Consider the following 13,107-nt stretch of genomic DNA (forward strand, 5'->3'; position numbering starts at 1 on the left):
GTACTGAGGAATCCACTCTATAGAATAGATAGAATGCACTCTATCCATGATTTGACTGTATTTGATGCTAGCAGTTTATTTGCCTTTTACTGGGCTTTTACTAACCTTTTATAAATCCAATTGTATGTGTGTGTGTGTGTGTATTTACCAATCCTGGGACTTGAACTCAGGGCCTGGGCACTGTCCTTGAGCTTCTTTGCTTAAGGCTAGCGCTCTACCATTGAGCCACAGAGCCACTTCCCTGCCCTTTCTGTGTGTGTGGTGCTGCGGAATTGAACCCAGGGCTTCATGCATGCTGAGCCAGCGCTCTACCACTAAGCCACAGTCCAGCCCCAATTGGAGTTCTTAGATAAAATCGACCCGCGTGGCGCTCGGCTCGGGGGTGGAACGAGTGCGTTGGGCGCCCTCTGCCGTCCATTGTGACGCCAGCCGTGGGCCGGTTCCTCCTGCGAGAAGAGCCAGGAGAGACTGGAGAGCCCTGGAATCATGGCTGAGCCCCAGGAGCAGCTGCTGCAGTTGCAGAAGGACAACCGGGACGGGCGGCTGCGGAAGCAGGAGCTGGAGGAGCTGGTGCGCGGGCTGGAGGCCGAGAGCGAGAGCCTCACCGCGCGCCTCCAGGACCTGCGCGAGCAGGAGCGCAGGTGCGCAGGGGCCGCCGCCCGACGGGGCGGGCGCAGGCGAGTGTCGGCCCCGCCGGGGTCGGCGCCTGGTGTTGGGGAGAGCGGGCTTCCCTGAGTGTCTGGCCCACCTATCGTGGCCCTTGGGACTAACCCTACTAAGGGAACCCAGGAAAGAAAGGCCGGGGGTCTGACACCCCCGGGAGGCGGGGTCCTGACAGGAGCGGCGGCGGGGCAGAGGGAGCATCGGGATCCTGAGAGCCCCGCACCGTTCTCGTAGCAAGTTCTCATCCGCAGCCTGCAGCGGAGACGCAGCCAAGCAGTGCAGGCGCGACGAGGGGAAACGCGGGTGACCGCGAGGGATCGCGTGGAGCGCGTGCAGGGAATGCTGGAAGCGGCGGAGCGACGCAAGCAGGACCTGGTGGGGGCGGGGCCTGGACCCGTGGGGGCGGGGCCACGAGTGGGTGGGGCCGGGCCTGGACCCGCGGGGGCGGGGCCGATGCGGGGAGGGGAGGGGCCACGAGTGGGTGGGGCCGGGTCCTGGACCCGCGGGGGCGGGGCCGATGCGGGAGGGGCGGGCCACGAGTGGGTGGGGCCGGGGCCTGGACCCGCGGGGGCGGGGCCGATGCGGGGAGGGGCGGGGCCACGAGTGGGTGGGGCCGGCCGAGCTCGGGACTGCGCTCTCGATCCTCTACGCAGGAGCTTCACAACCGGCAGCTGCAGGAGCAGTGGGAGGAGCTGTCCAGTCAAGTAAGTCAAGGGGTGGGACGGCTTCTGTCGCCCGCCCAGTCCCCTGTCCCTTAAGATGGATGTCCTTTAAGCCCCGCCCTCACAAGCCTGGTACCCCCCAGCTCTTTTACTACGGAGGCGAACAGCTGAGCCAGCAGCGCGCCGAGCAGCAACTGGAGACCCAATTGGTAGCGTTGCAGGTACTGAGGTGGGGCTCAGCGGGCCGGAATGGGGGCGGAGCCGTCGGCGCGGCCACGGAGACCCAGGGCGGAGCCTGAGCGCGGCTCCGAGGTCCTGGAATTGCCCAGGAAGGCTTTTGACATTTCTTGAATCCTTCGGAAGAAACAGCTGGAGCTGGCGGAGGCCAAGTGTGCCATGCAAGCGGAAGGCTTGCGGCAGGTGAGAGCGGGTCGAGGGAAGAGGATAGGCTTCAGGTGAGAGTGGAGTACGGGTCAGAGGGTGGAGGTTATGGAGGGAGGATGGTCCTCCACACGTCTAATCAAGCCTCTACTCCAAGGGCGTGCAGCGGACCGAGGAGGCCTGGGCCAGCTTCCAGGAGCAGAGCGGGGTTCTGCAGGTGTGCCCTCCAGAGCAGGTCACTGTGTGTGTGTGTGTGTGTGTGTGTGTGTGTGTGTGTGTGTCGCGCACGCATGCGCCGCTCCCCCCTCCCGTACTGGCACCTGAACTCAGGGCCTGGAGTCCGTCCCTTAGCTTTCTCGCTCCCAGCTGGCGCTCTACCACTGGAGCCCGAAGGCTGGATTTGAGTCATGATCCTCTGATCTCGACCTCCCGAGTAGCGAGGGTTACAGACGTGCCCCCCCCCCCCCCGCTCATTCCCGTTCCTCCAGGAGCTTCAGGGGAAGGTGATGGAGGCGGCGGCCGCACTGGAGGCTGCGCGAGGCGGCCGGGAAGTGTAAGGGAAGCTGCAAGGGAGGGGTGAGGGGTGCGGTGCGGATGGCGGCCCAGGCAGGCGGCTCACCTCAGTGCCTTCCCCGCAGGTGGAGCTCGCAGCCCCGTCGGGTGCAGGCCTGCGCCGGCTCGCTCATGGAGGAGGTGGCCAGGGCAGACTGCGTGAGCGCGGGGCGCGGGCTGGGGCGCGAGAGCTGGGCCGGGGCGGGCTGGAGCGGGAGCCTGGCCTCTCCAGGAGAACGGGACGCCGCTCCTTCTTTGTAGGAGAAGGGACTGTTCGGTGGCACGGGGAGCATCAGGTGAGCCCGGTGGTGGGTGAGCGGGCTCCAGTCCCCCCCCCCCCATAGGTGCGTCTCGCAACCGCCGCCCATCTGTCCGTCCGCCCGTGTTTGGCAGGCTGTGGGCACTGGGCGCGCTGCAGACAGTGCTGCTGCTCCCGCTCGGTTTCCTGGCGCTGCCGCTGCTCTACACGGTGCTGGCGAAGCCAGACTTGTCGGGCCTCCCGCACCTCAGCTCAGAGGTCGCCTTCCGCCGGCTGCGCTACACGCTGTCCCCGCTGCTCGAGCTGCGCGTGCGCGGGCTGCTGCCCGCCTAGCGCACATCACGCCCGCTGCCTGGATCTCTGTCTCCCGTGTGGTTTGTGGGGCGCGCGGAGGGGGGTGGCCGCGATGGGGTCTCTGAGTCCCAGCAGGCCTGACTGTCGGGTAGGTGTGTCAGCCCCAGGCCTCGGCTGCCGCGCCGAGGCCAACCTTCATCCAAAGCTGCAGGCTGAGGGTCCTGTGTGCCTGGGCAATTTGGTGATGAGTGAGTTAGTTGCCTGCCCTGGGCTTGAATTCAGCCTGGGCACTGTCCCCCCCTGAGTTGTTCTTTTGCTTGGGCCACAGCTCCATTTCCCAGTTTTCTGGTGGTTAATGCAGTCTCCTGGACTTTCCTATCGTTGGTGGGCTGGCTTTGAACCTCCATCCTTAGATTTCAGCCTCCTGAGTAGGTAGCACAACAGGTCTGAGCCACAGTGGCTTTTTTTTTCTTTTTTTTTTTCTTTTTGCCAGTCCTGGGGTCTGAATTCAGGGCATGGACACAGTCCTAGGACACTTATGGCTCAAGGCTAGCACTCGGCCACTTGAGCCACAACACCACTTCCAGGTTTTGCTGAGTACGTGGACTCAAACCCAGGGCTTCATGCATGCTAGGCTAGCATTCTACCACTGGGCTAAACTATTGGCCCAAATTAATGACAGAAAAAGCCCCAGATGGCCAGAAGCGTAGCCTAGTGCCTGCCTGGCTGGCTTCAAACCATAATCCTCAGATCTCAGCCTCTTGAGTAGCTAGGATTATAGACATGAGCCACAGGGACCAAGTGGCTTTGTGGAAACTAACCCCATGGACTTTCTCTGACACAAAGGGTGACTGATAGTTTTCATTTAGATTCTGGGGTATGAACTTGGTACTACCTGGTCTTGCCAACACTTCCCAAAAGCTCAGATTACAGAGCTTTTCTACCTTGCCTTCTCTGTAGACATTTCGTTTTTTTTTTTTTTTCTTTTTTTTTGCCAGTCCTGGGCTTGAGTTCAGGGCTTGAGCACTGTCCTTGGGCTTTCTCACTAGCTCTATACTTAAGCCAGACATTCCGTTTTTTATTAAAAAAATTAGGGCTGGACCGGGAGTTTGGCCTAGTGGTAGAGTGCTTGCCTAGCATGCATGAAGACCCGGGTTCAATTCCTTGGTACCATATGCATAGAAAAAAGCTGGAAGTGGTGCTGAGGCTCAAGTGGTAGAGCTCTAGCCTTGAGAAAGTCCAAGGACAGGGCTCAGGCCCTGAGCCCAAGCCCAGGACTGGCAAAAGAAAAAAAAAATTAGGGCTGGGAATGTGGCCTAGTGGTAGAGTGCTTACCTAGCTAGCATGCATGAAGCCCTGGATTTGATTCCTGGTACCACATACATAGAAAACATCAAAAGTGGTGCTGTGGCTCAAGTAGCAGAGTGCTAGACTTGAGGAAAAAAAAAAAAAAAGCTCAAGGACAGTGCCCAGGCTCTATGTTCAAGCCCCAGGACTGGCAAGAAAAAAAATACACACACACACACACACACACACGCTGGGGGACTAGGAATGTGGCTTAGTGGTAGAGTACTTGGCTACCCTGCATGAAGCCCTGGGTTTGATCACTCACTATTACATAAACAGAAAAGCTGCAGGTAGAGCCGAGGTTCAAGTGGTAGAATGCTAGCCCTGAGCAAAAAGGCCCTGAGTTCAAGCCCCAGGACTGGCCAAAAAAAAAAAAAAAGAAAAGAAACCCAAAACCCAGGCTGGCTTTGGGACCTTGATCCTCCAATCTCAGCCTCCTAAGTAATCAGCATTACAAGTGTGAGCCACTAGCACCTGGCTTAGTCATTTTTGACATAATCACATGCTGGACTGCAGAGGTCTTTGGCCCTGGAGAGGACATAGATAGGGTGGGAGCCTCTTGCTTTGAACATTTGGCTAGGAACCATCCTCATCCACTGTGCCCTCTGGATGCCATTAACCTAGCCAAGCACTTTCCAATACAGCACATTTTGGCGTTTTTATTTTGTACACATTCATTAAATCTTAAGTTGCATGTAATTTTTGTTTTTTCTTATACACAAGAAAATATTTCATGTACCTATGTAATAAGACAGGTAGGGAATGTGTCCAGTGCAAACAACTGACACCTGCGTGCAGACAGCACCGTCACGATTGTCCACTCAGTCTCTGTGTCACTGAAGCATCGCTACACTCATGCCATGCCTAGGCAGCCCTGCAGTTCTTTTTACTATCAACTCTGCTGGGTGAAGTGATGGGGCTGCAGGCAGCTCACCCACCAACCACAAGGTGGGGCCTCTAGGGGGCCAGAAGGGGTGGAGGTGTTCACAGGCTCCATGATTTGAGGAGGCTTCAGAAGGGGCGGCTCAGGCAGAGGGCTGGACTTCAGGAAGTCCCTCCTTAGTAGGGGATGTCATTCTGATAGTATTGGATCATGTCGTAGGCTCGGCTCCTGCAAGACGGAAGGAACAGGATATGAAAGGCTTACCTGTCTTCCTTTGCCACCCAGCTCCTGGACCTCACCTGGCTCCCTTCATACTCTCAGCCGGCCGCCCTCGGCGCAGGCCTGTCTTTCCTCATCTTGGACCCCCTCTTGTTTTGCTGTCTCTGAGCTTCCACTCCTCTGTTCTGCATGCCTAGGAGCCTGCTGAGCCTGTTCTGCCCTTTGTACACTGCCCTTATTAGGGCAGCAGATCTTGTGGGGGCAGTTAGGCCAACTTGTCTGCCTTCCTCTCAGACTCATCCAGTAACTCATGTAGGCAAGGTGCCCCCACCCTTCCCCAGCCTCCTACTGGGGCTCCCTCTGGGGATTACCCCCAGATTCCCAGAGCTGCCTTCTTCTTGATGGCACCAGTCACTCCAAAAAGACGTGGCTGTCTTGGACATTCACCTCTAGAGATGGGATCTGACTCCCCGCTCCTGGCTCTGCATTTCTGAGTCTGACCCCAAGTGAGTCTGGCTTCCTGCCTCTCCTCTGGGTGTTCCTCGGCACTCGCCCAGCTGATCTAAACCAGCCAGCACCTGTTGTCCCCTGACAACTCTCATCACGGCTTGAGTAATCCTGGCTCTCCCCCAAGAGGGGTTGTCCAGGGACAGCAGGAGCCGTGTCACCTGCTCCAGGCCCGATCCTGCCAGTGCTTCGTAACCAGGGACGAGGCAGGCGGGTGACTTGCCTGTTGCTCAGGAAGCAGCTCTGGATCACCTTCATGATGAAGTTTGCCGCCTCCCGCTCGGTCATGTTGGGGCTAAACCTGTGTCTGGGGAGAGAAGAGGGCTGCATGCTGCCGATGCCCGTTCTCAGCGGGCTCCTGCTCCTGCAGGCAGTGCTTGCAGCAATCTGTCCAGCTAAAGGCTATATAACCTGGAAAGGCATCTACCAGAGTCTGTGTGCCAAAAGCTAACTGCATCAAGTTTTACAGCATGTTCCAAGCCCAATGGCCCTGTGAGGGGGACTAAGTTTAGGGGAGCTAAGCTCCTGCAGCCCAAGGAGAAACTAAAAAGGGCAAGTCTGGTTTGGTGGCCATCTTGGTTTCCAAGGACATGACCACCACAGTTACCACCACATAGAGGGTTCCCATGTCTGGGTAGCCTCAGCCAGGCGCCTCCCTCTGTGGCCTGCACATCCACTCCGAGAAAAACCTACTTCAGCAACTTGATTGTCTGGCCTCGGAAGCATGGCAGGCCCGTGTCCAACATGAGCGTGACCAGAGAGACGACTGCATCCATGTAGGGTCTGTAGAGAGATGGGGAGGGAGGGATGAGGGGTAGACAGGTCAACCTGAGCCAGCTACCCTTGCCTCTCCATGACATCCACAGCCCTGCTTTGCTAGGGCTGCTCACTGCCCCACCCCGGGGCTTGAGCATTCCTGCCCTATCTCTACATTCGAGGGCTCCAGCTGTGGGGCAAAGATGCCACCTCTTTGTTGTGCAGGACAACAGTGCTGAGTACCACACCCTACAGTGTGGTCCTAGAAAAGTGACAGACACTATGATGGCTGCAGCAGGTGCTCAGGCTATGGTGAAATGGCGGAGGGAATGTTCAGAAGGGGAAGCCTGAGGCTGAGGGAGTGTTGGGCAGATGAGCACAGTCTAGAGACTGCAGACTCTGGATGAAAGCCCAGAGGGACTGGCCCTGGGGTTCTCTCCATTTGACTCTCCAGGCGCCAGCATCAAGGGGCTGCCCCCATGCCTCCACACGTGCCGCCACACAGCTTACCGCACAGCCAGGTAGCCTCGGACGCACATCTCCATGAACCACTTGAACGGCGTGGCCTCCATCTTGCCTCCCATGATCATCACCATCTCGTCTGTCAGCTTGATGTCTGGCTCCCAGCCAAGGTTGCCACCTGGTGAGCTTTCGAACATGAAGCCAAAGTCTGCAAAACCCAAAGCGTGTCACTAGGCGATGTGCAAGGTTAAAGATGGGAAAGGGCTCAGAGATCCCCTGCTATCTATCGCACATGAGCAGGCCATATTCTCCTGGGGACAGTGGGGGAGCATCAAACATTGGAATGGGGAAGGAGATGGAGGCAGGCACTGGGGTGGGATCCCCCAGCTCATCATTTCTTTTTGCCCACCCTGTCCCCTCTCTAGCAAGATGGCCCGAGGGCTAGCAGCCTGGACCTTAGAATTGAACTCCATGCCCACCCTGGCCATCATGGCTAGGATGTCATGACAGGCCTGCTGCCTTCTGTGGGGTAAGGGGACAGGGAGGGCTGCTGTGGCCCGGCTCACCGATATGGATGATGTGGCCCTTCTTATCCAGCATGATGTTGCCATTGTGCCTGTCCTTGATCTGCAGCAGGAACAGCAGGAGGCTGTAGGCGGCCATGCTTCTGATGAAGTTGTAGCGTGCCTGTGTGGAAAGTGGCCTCATGATGGCTCAGGGACCTACAGAGGCTAGAGCCTCAGTGGAGCCAGAGCCTGGGTCAGTAAGCCAGGGCCTTCTTCCCACTCTCAGGGGTTCACTTTCTTCTGGGGTGAGAATTCTGAGGAGCAGCAGAGGGGAGGGACAGGTGATAAGGCAGATAACCAGGAGCTGGCTGGCTACCTGCTGGAAGGCCAGGGTGGATTCGTCCCCGTATTGGCGTGTAAAGTAGTCATACATGCCAAAGTCTGTCTGGCGGCCCAGCTGGTCTCTGGAAGTGCAGTCGGGGATGCATTCAATCACTCCACACTAGGAAGGAAGAAGGAAGAGTGAGTCTTGAGGAATGCCAGGTGGAGGAAACAGGCCCCTTCCCAGGCTCCTGCTCAGGGAACTCACCCCAGGGGCAGTGGCTACCACCCGGTAAGGAAAAACAAAGAGATCCAGGCCAACAAGTTGGAAGATGTTCTTAAAGAGGTCGATGATCTGCAGGGCCAGCATATCCTGGGCAAGGAGACAGTGGAAGATGCTGACATTGGTGGTCTCTCCATCCAGCCTACACACCTTCCAGTGGCCCTCAGGGTCATATAGCACAGAGGCCAACTAGAGTCTGGCAGGCTAGGTATGAGGCTACACTGCTGCAAGGATGTATGAGTAAGTGTGTCCCTCTGGATAGGCACTGGAGGTAGAACAGCAGGCAGGGGCTGGAGAGAGAGGCCTGTTGGGCAGAAGCTCTAATTCACTTCATGGCATCTGAACAGAATGAGGGGAAATGGCTGTCTCGGCATGTGAGATTCACTTCTTTGAGGGAAAGAGGGCCTGGCTCTGCTAGCCCAGCCCCATTACCTGTCGGCAGTCGTCCCCCACTTTGAATATGGCTGCCTGCCAGCAGATCTTCTGGCCGTCAGCCTCCTGGCTGCTGCACTCATCCTCGGAGTCTGAGCGGCACCGCAGACCTGGGGCGGGGGCAGAGGCAATGCCTGTTAGCTGGGGCAGTCAGAAGCCTCTGAGAAGACCTGGAAGAACCTTCAGGAGTCTTGAGGATCACTTTTACAAAGCCCTTAGGGGAATAAGGGACCCAAGAAACATCACAAGGCAGCAGGCAGAATGACAGGGCCAGGGACCTTTCCAACCAATGGGCCTTTCCAAGTCCCAATGTGAGCTAAAGAGAGGACTCCTGGATGAGAATCTGGGCAAGGCCATGGAAGGCATGCTTCCACACTGGCCACCATGGCCAGATCCCTGTGCCCCCTAAATTCACACCCCGAGTCTCAAATGGGATCTTATTTGGAAATTTAGTCTCTGTAGAATTAAAAAAAAAAAATGTCATACTGGGTAGAACCTGGGTGTCTAGTTCATTAAGAAGGAAGTTTGAATGCAGATACCCAAGGCAGAGATGCCGTGCGAAGAAGTCAGGGAGAGCTGGAATGGTGCAGGTGTAAGCCAAGGAAAAGCTACCACCACTCAGGTCTGTGAAGCCACTCTAAGCTGAAGAGGCAGGCAAGGGTCCTTCCTAGAGCCCTGGGAGGGACTGGGGACCCACATGCCTTGTCTGATGCCATAGTCTCTGCTTCCAGAGACCACACATACCCAGGCTGTGAGGATTCGTGAAGTACCCCAGAAAAGCACATGTTACTCAGCCTCAATAGGGAATCTCTTGGATGGGCCAGTGAACTTGGACTGACAGATATTCAGGGTGGGGATGTTGGTCCCTGAGTAGATCGTTTCCTGCCATCTCTGAATGGACACATTTTTTTTTTTTTTTTTTTGCCAGTCCTGGGCTTGAACTCTGGACCTGAGCCCTGTGCTTGGACTTTCTCAAGGCTAGAGCTCCACCACTTGAGCCTCAGCACCACTTCTGGCTTTTTTCTATGTATGTGGTACTGAGGAATTGAACCCAGGTCTTTGTGCATGCTAGGCAAGCACTCTACCACTAGGCCAAACTCCTGGTCCCCAGACATCTTTTATGGGAGAGCAGGCCTAAAGCAACTGGCCTTAGCTAAGAAAAGCATTGAATCTCCAACTAAAGCAGGAGTGCTCACTGACCTTCTTTTTCAAGTTCACTCACTCCACATCGTTTCACCTTAAATTTAGCCAGATATGGGGCTTTTGCAGCACTAAAAAAGAAAAAAAATATGGCACATATGATGGGGCAAATATAAACTGACTCATACCTGTAATCCTAGCAAGTATGGAAAGCCTAAAAAAGATGAAATCTTGGACCAGGCACACAGGTAGGAGGTGAGACCCTATTTTAAAAATAACCAGTGATAGACAGGTACAATGGTACGATGGCTTACTCCTGTAATCCTAGCTACTGAAGAGGCTGAGATCTGAGGATCCTGGTTCAAAGCCAGTCCAGGTACTAAAGTCCATGAGAGTCTTTTATTTATTTATTTATTTATTTATTTAATTTTTTGCCAGTCCTGGGCTTGAGCTCAGGGCCTGAGCACTGTCCTTGGACTTTCTCAAGGCTAGAGCTCTACCACTTGAGCTTCAACATCACTTACAGCTTTTTTTTCCTATGTATGTGGTACTAAGGAATCGAACCTGGGTCTTCGTGCATGCTAGGCAAGCACTCTACCACTAGGCTAAACTCCCAGCCCAGTCTTATCTCCAATTAACCACCAGAAAACTGGAAGTGGCACTGTGACTCAAGGGGTAGGGTGGCAGCCTTGAGCTGAAGAGGTCAAGGACAGTGCAAGGCCCAGAGTTCAAGCCCCATGACCAAAAAATGGAAAATGATTTGTGTAACACCTTAAAAATAGTAACAATAAAATTGTATATTTAAAAAAAACTGATAAAGAGGACTGGGTGCAGCTCTGCAGTAGATTGCACATTTAGCATTCTAGAGGCAGCTGAGGAAGCGGCAGGGCAGGAGCAGGTACCCACCTCTGCATAGGTGTCCCTGACTTGTAGTCGATGTCCAGCACGATGGCCTCAGGGTTGCTTGGTAGGTAGCAGCCTATGCGAGGGTAGAATGAAGGCACAGGAGTTTACACGACCAGTTCCAATGAATCTCACAGTCTGCCTACAGTTACCTCTGCCTTGCCAAGGGACATCTGCTCCTTGCCTGTGACACCAGTAATTTATTCTGTGGCTTATTGTGGGATTGTCCTCCCCACTCTGTGATCCTTCACAGATCTTTCCAGACATCCAATAAATAAACCACCCATCCCAGAAGATGGTCCTCCAGGGCGTCACTTTGGGCCTCTGCTTCCCAGATGCCACATGTGCTAGGGCTTGTGTGGAACCTGCCCCATTCTCCCATGTGGAAGCTTTCCACCCTTGCCTCCATGTCCCCTCCAGTACTCCTTCATTTGTCCTCACACCACAGGATCCCATTCCTGGGGTGCTGGACATTTGTGAGACCCATTTGTGTGGTGTGGCTAACCAAGCCCTTGTCATCACACTGGCTCTGCACTATCGACAGGCTGCTCACCTGGCTGTACCTTCACCTCAGACAGAGCTGACAGACAAGCCTTCTTTCTCTCATCGCCTTTAGGGTAGGGCCTGTGAAACAAGACAGAAATACTCCGCTGTCTCCTGGGCCTTTGTTAGACACATTGGGTTCCCTGGGCCAAGGTGGAACTGTTTTCTATTTCTCCCTTTCACCTATGTATGTGATCACACACACACACACACACACACACACATATATATATATGGGCCAAGGTGGAGCTGGGCCAAGGTGGAGCTGTTTTCTATTTCTCCCTTTCACCTATGTATGTGATCACACACACACACACACACACACACACACACACACACACACATTGCTGCCTAATGTACCTGTGGGGGGGCAGTTGACTCTGGGGTCCCACGGTTCTGGGCTCAAGTGCTATCTCTACCACTTCGAGTCACTGCATGACTTTGGGACCCTTTGGCCTTAGCATGAGAATGAGAGACAACTAGAGTCATATGTCTGTCAGAAGATGATGCCAGAAAATGGACCTTCTGTTACAGTTTGATCTGTAAAGTTCCCCAAAGGTCCATGTGTTAAAGGCTTGGCCTTCAGTTTGGCATACTGGTGGCACACCCTTAAAAAGGGACTGTAGGGGGGCCGGGAGTTTGGCCTAGTAGTACAGTGCTTGCCTAGCATGCACGAATTCCTTGGTACCACATACATAGAAAAAAGCCGGAAGTGGTGCTGAGGCTCAAGTGGTAGAGCTCTAGCCTTGAGAAAGTCCAAGGACAGTGCTCAGGCCCTGAGCTCCAGCCCAGGAATGGCAAAAAAAAAAAAAAAAAAGGGACTGTAGGGAGGCTGGGAGTTTGGCCTAGTGGCAGAGTGCTTGCCTAGCATGCATGAAGATCTGGGTTCAATTCCTAGGTACCACATACAAAGAAAAAAAGCTGGAAGTGGTGCTGTGGCTCAAGTGGTAGAGCTCTGGCCTTGAGAAAGCCCAGGGACAGTGCTTAGGCCCTGAGTTCAAGACCCAGGACTGGCAAAATAAAATAAATAAATAAAGTAAAAAGTGACTGCAGTTTAAAAAAAAAAATCTCACAGAAGCAGGCGGTGGCTCACGCCTGTGATCCTAGCTACTCAGGAGGCTGAGATTGGAGGATCATAAAAGAAGACCGTGAGACTCTTATCTCCAATTAACTACTAGAAAACTGGAAGTGGCTCTGTGACTTCAGGGGTAGGGCAGTAGCCTTGAGCTGAAGAGCTTAGGAATAGTGCCCAGGCCCAGAGTTCAAGCCCCATGACTAACAAAAAAAAAAAAAAAAAAGTCTTATGGACTTTCCTGCCCTGGCTGACTTTGAACTGTGCTCCTCAGATCTCAGCCTTCTGAGTAGCTAGAATTATAGGCATAAGCTACCAGTACCTGGCCATTTTTTCTCTCTTGGCCATTTTTTTTCTCTCTCTCCCTCCCCCTGCCTCCTGCTGGTCATAGGGTGGTGTTCCTGAACTCTTCAGCTCAAGAGTAGCATCACTTTGAGCCATGGCACCACTATTGGTTTTTTGTTTTGTCTTTTTTTCTTTTTTTGCCAGTCCTGGGGCTTGACCTCAGGGCCTGAGCACTGTCCTTGGGCTTTTCCCTCAAGGCTAGCACTCTGCCATGTGAGCCATAGCACCATTTCTGGCATTTTCTATGCCTGTGGTACCAAGGAATCGAACCTGAGTCTTCGTGCATGCTAGGCAAACACTCTACCACTAGGCCAAACTCCAGACCCCACCACTATTGGTTTTTTGGTGGCTAATTGGAGATAAGAGTCTCATGGACTTCTGAGCCCAGGCTGGCTTTGAATCATGATCCTTAGATCAGATATCAGCCTCTGGAGTAGTGGCTGGGATTACAGGCATGAGCCACAGGCACCCAGAAGTTCTCTCTTTTTATCTCAAGTGCTTTGTTATAGTGACTCAAACTTGACTATCATACTACCTTATCCCTTTATTGTTGTGGGACAGAAACTCAATATTGCTT

At 54.4% G+C, this 13,107-nt stretch overlaps 2 protein-coding genes across 3 annotated transcripts in view; one reads left to right on the forward strand and one right to left on the reverse strand.

Moving 5' to 3' along the window:
- The first annotated feature begins 441 nt into the window (after window positions 1–441).
- Tmem191c (transmembrane protein 191C) lies at window positions 442–2,850 on the forward strand. The gene is made up of 10 exons (XM_090320162.1): window positions 442–641; window positions 915–1,038; window positions 1,317–1,367; window positions 1,469–1,546; window positions 1,689–1,745; window positions 1,864–1,923; window positions 2,195–2,259; window positions 2,345–2,417; window positions 2,520–2,554; window positions 2,652–2,850. Exons 1-10 carry the CDS (start codon window positions 487–489, stop codon window positions 2,848–2,850), a joined length of 897 nt encoding a protein of 298 aa, XP_090176288.1. The 5' UTR covers window positions 442–486.
- A 1,940-nt stretch (window positions 2,851–4,790) lies between these two features.
- Pi4ka (phosphatidylinositol 4-kinase alpha) overlaps window positions 4,791–13,107 on the reverse strand; it is a 117,549-nt gene continuing 109,232 nt past the window's right edge. For both annotated transcript variants that reach the window (XM_090320563.1, XM_090320562.1), the window contains exons 45-55: window positions 11,124–11,194; window positions 10,574–10,646; window positions 9,728–9,798; window positions 8,528–8,637; window positions 8,081–8,185; window positions 7,868–7,993; window positions 7,552–7,672; window positions 7,034–7,193; window positions 6,461–6,550; window positions 5,991–6,074; window positions 4,791–5,269 (exon numbers count right to left, since the gene is read on the reverse strand). In XM_090320563.1, coding sequence (XP_090176689.1) covers window positions 5,218–5,269; window positions 5,991–6,074; window positions 6,461–6,550; window positions 7,034–7,193; window positions 7,552–7,672; window positions 7,868–7,993; window positions 8,081–8,185; window positions 8,528–8,637; window positions 9,728–9,798; window positions 10,574–10,646; window positions 11,124–11,194 — 1,063 coding nt within the window. In that variant the 3' untranslated portion in view covers window positions 4,791–5,217. The remainder of the gene's footprint in view (window positions 5,270–5,990; window positions 6,075–6,460; window positions 6,551–7,033; window positions 7,194–7,551; window positions 7,673–7,867; window positions 7,994–8,080; window positions 8,186–8,527; window positions 8,638–9,727; window positions 9,799–10,573; window positions 10,647–11,123; window positions 11,195–13,107) is intronic.

Source organism: Megascapheus bottae, chromosome 28 (assembly GCF_031878675.1).
Source record: "Megascapheus bottae isolate mThoBot1 chromosome 28, mThoBot2.hap1, whole genome shotgun sequence".
Taxonomy (NCBI): Eukaryota; Metazoa; Chordata; class Mammalia; order Rodentia; family Geomyidae; genus Megascapheus; species Megascapheus bottae.

What these genes read in the sequence shown, in the direction of transcription:
- Tmem191c (XM_090320162.1), top strand. Translation starts at nt 487, where the DNA reads ATGGCTGAGCCCCAGGAGCAGCTGCTGCAGTTGCAGAAGGACAACCGG. An exon ending in GCGCGAGGCGGCCGGGAAGT is followed by an intron (nt 2,260 to 2,344) that starts GTAAGGGAAGCT and finishes CCTTCCCCGCAG; the next exon opens with GTGGAGCTCGCAGCCCCGTC. An exon ending in GGTGGCACGGGGAGCATCAG is followed by an intron (nt 2,555 to 2,651) that starts GTGAGCCCGGTG and finishes CGTGTTTGGCAG; the next exon opens with GCTGTGGGCACTGGGCGCGC.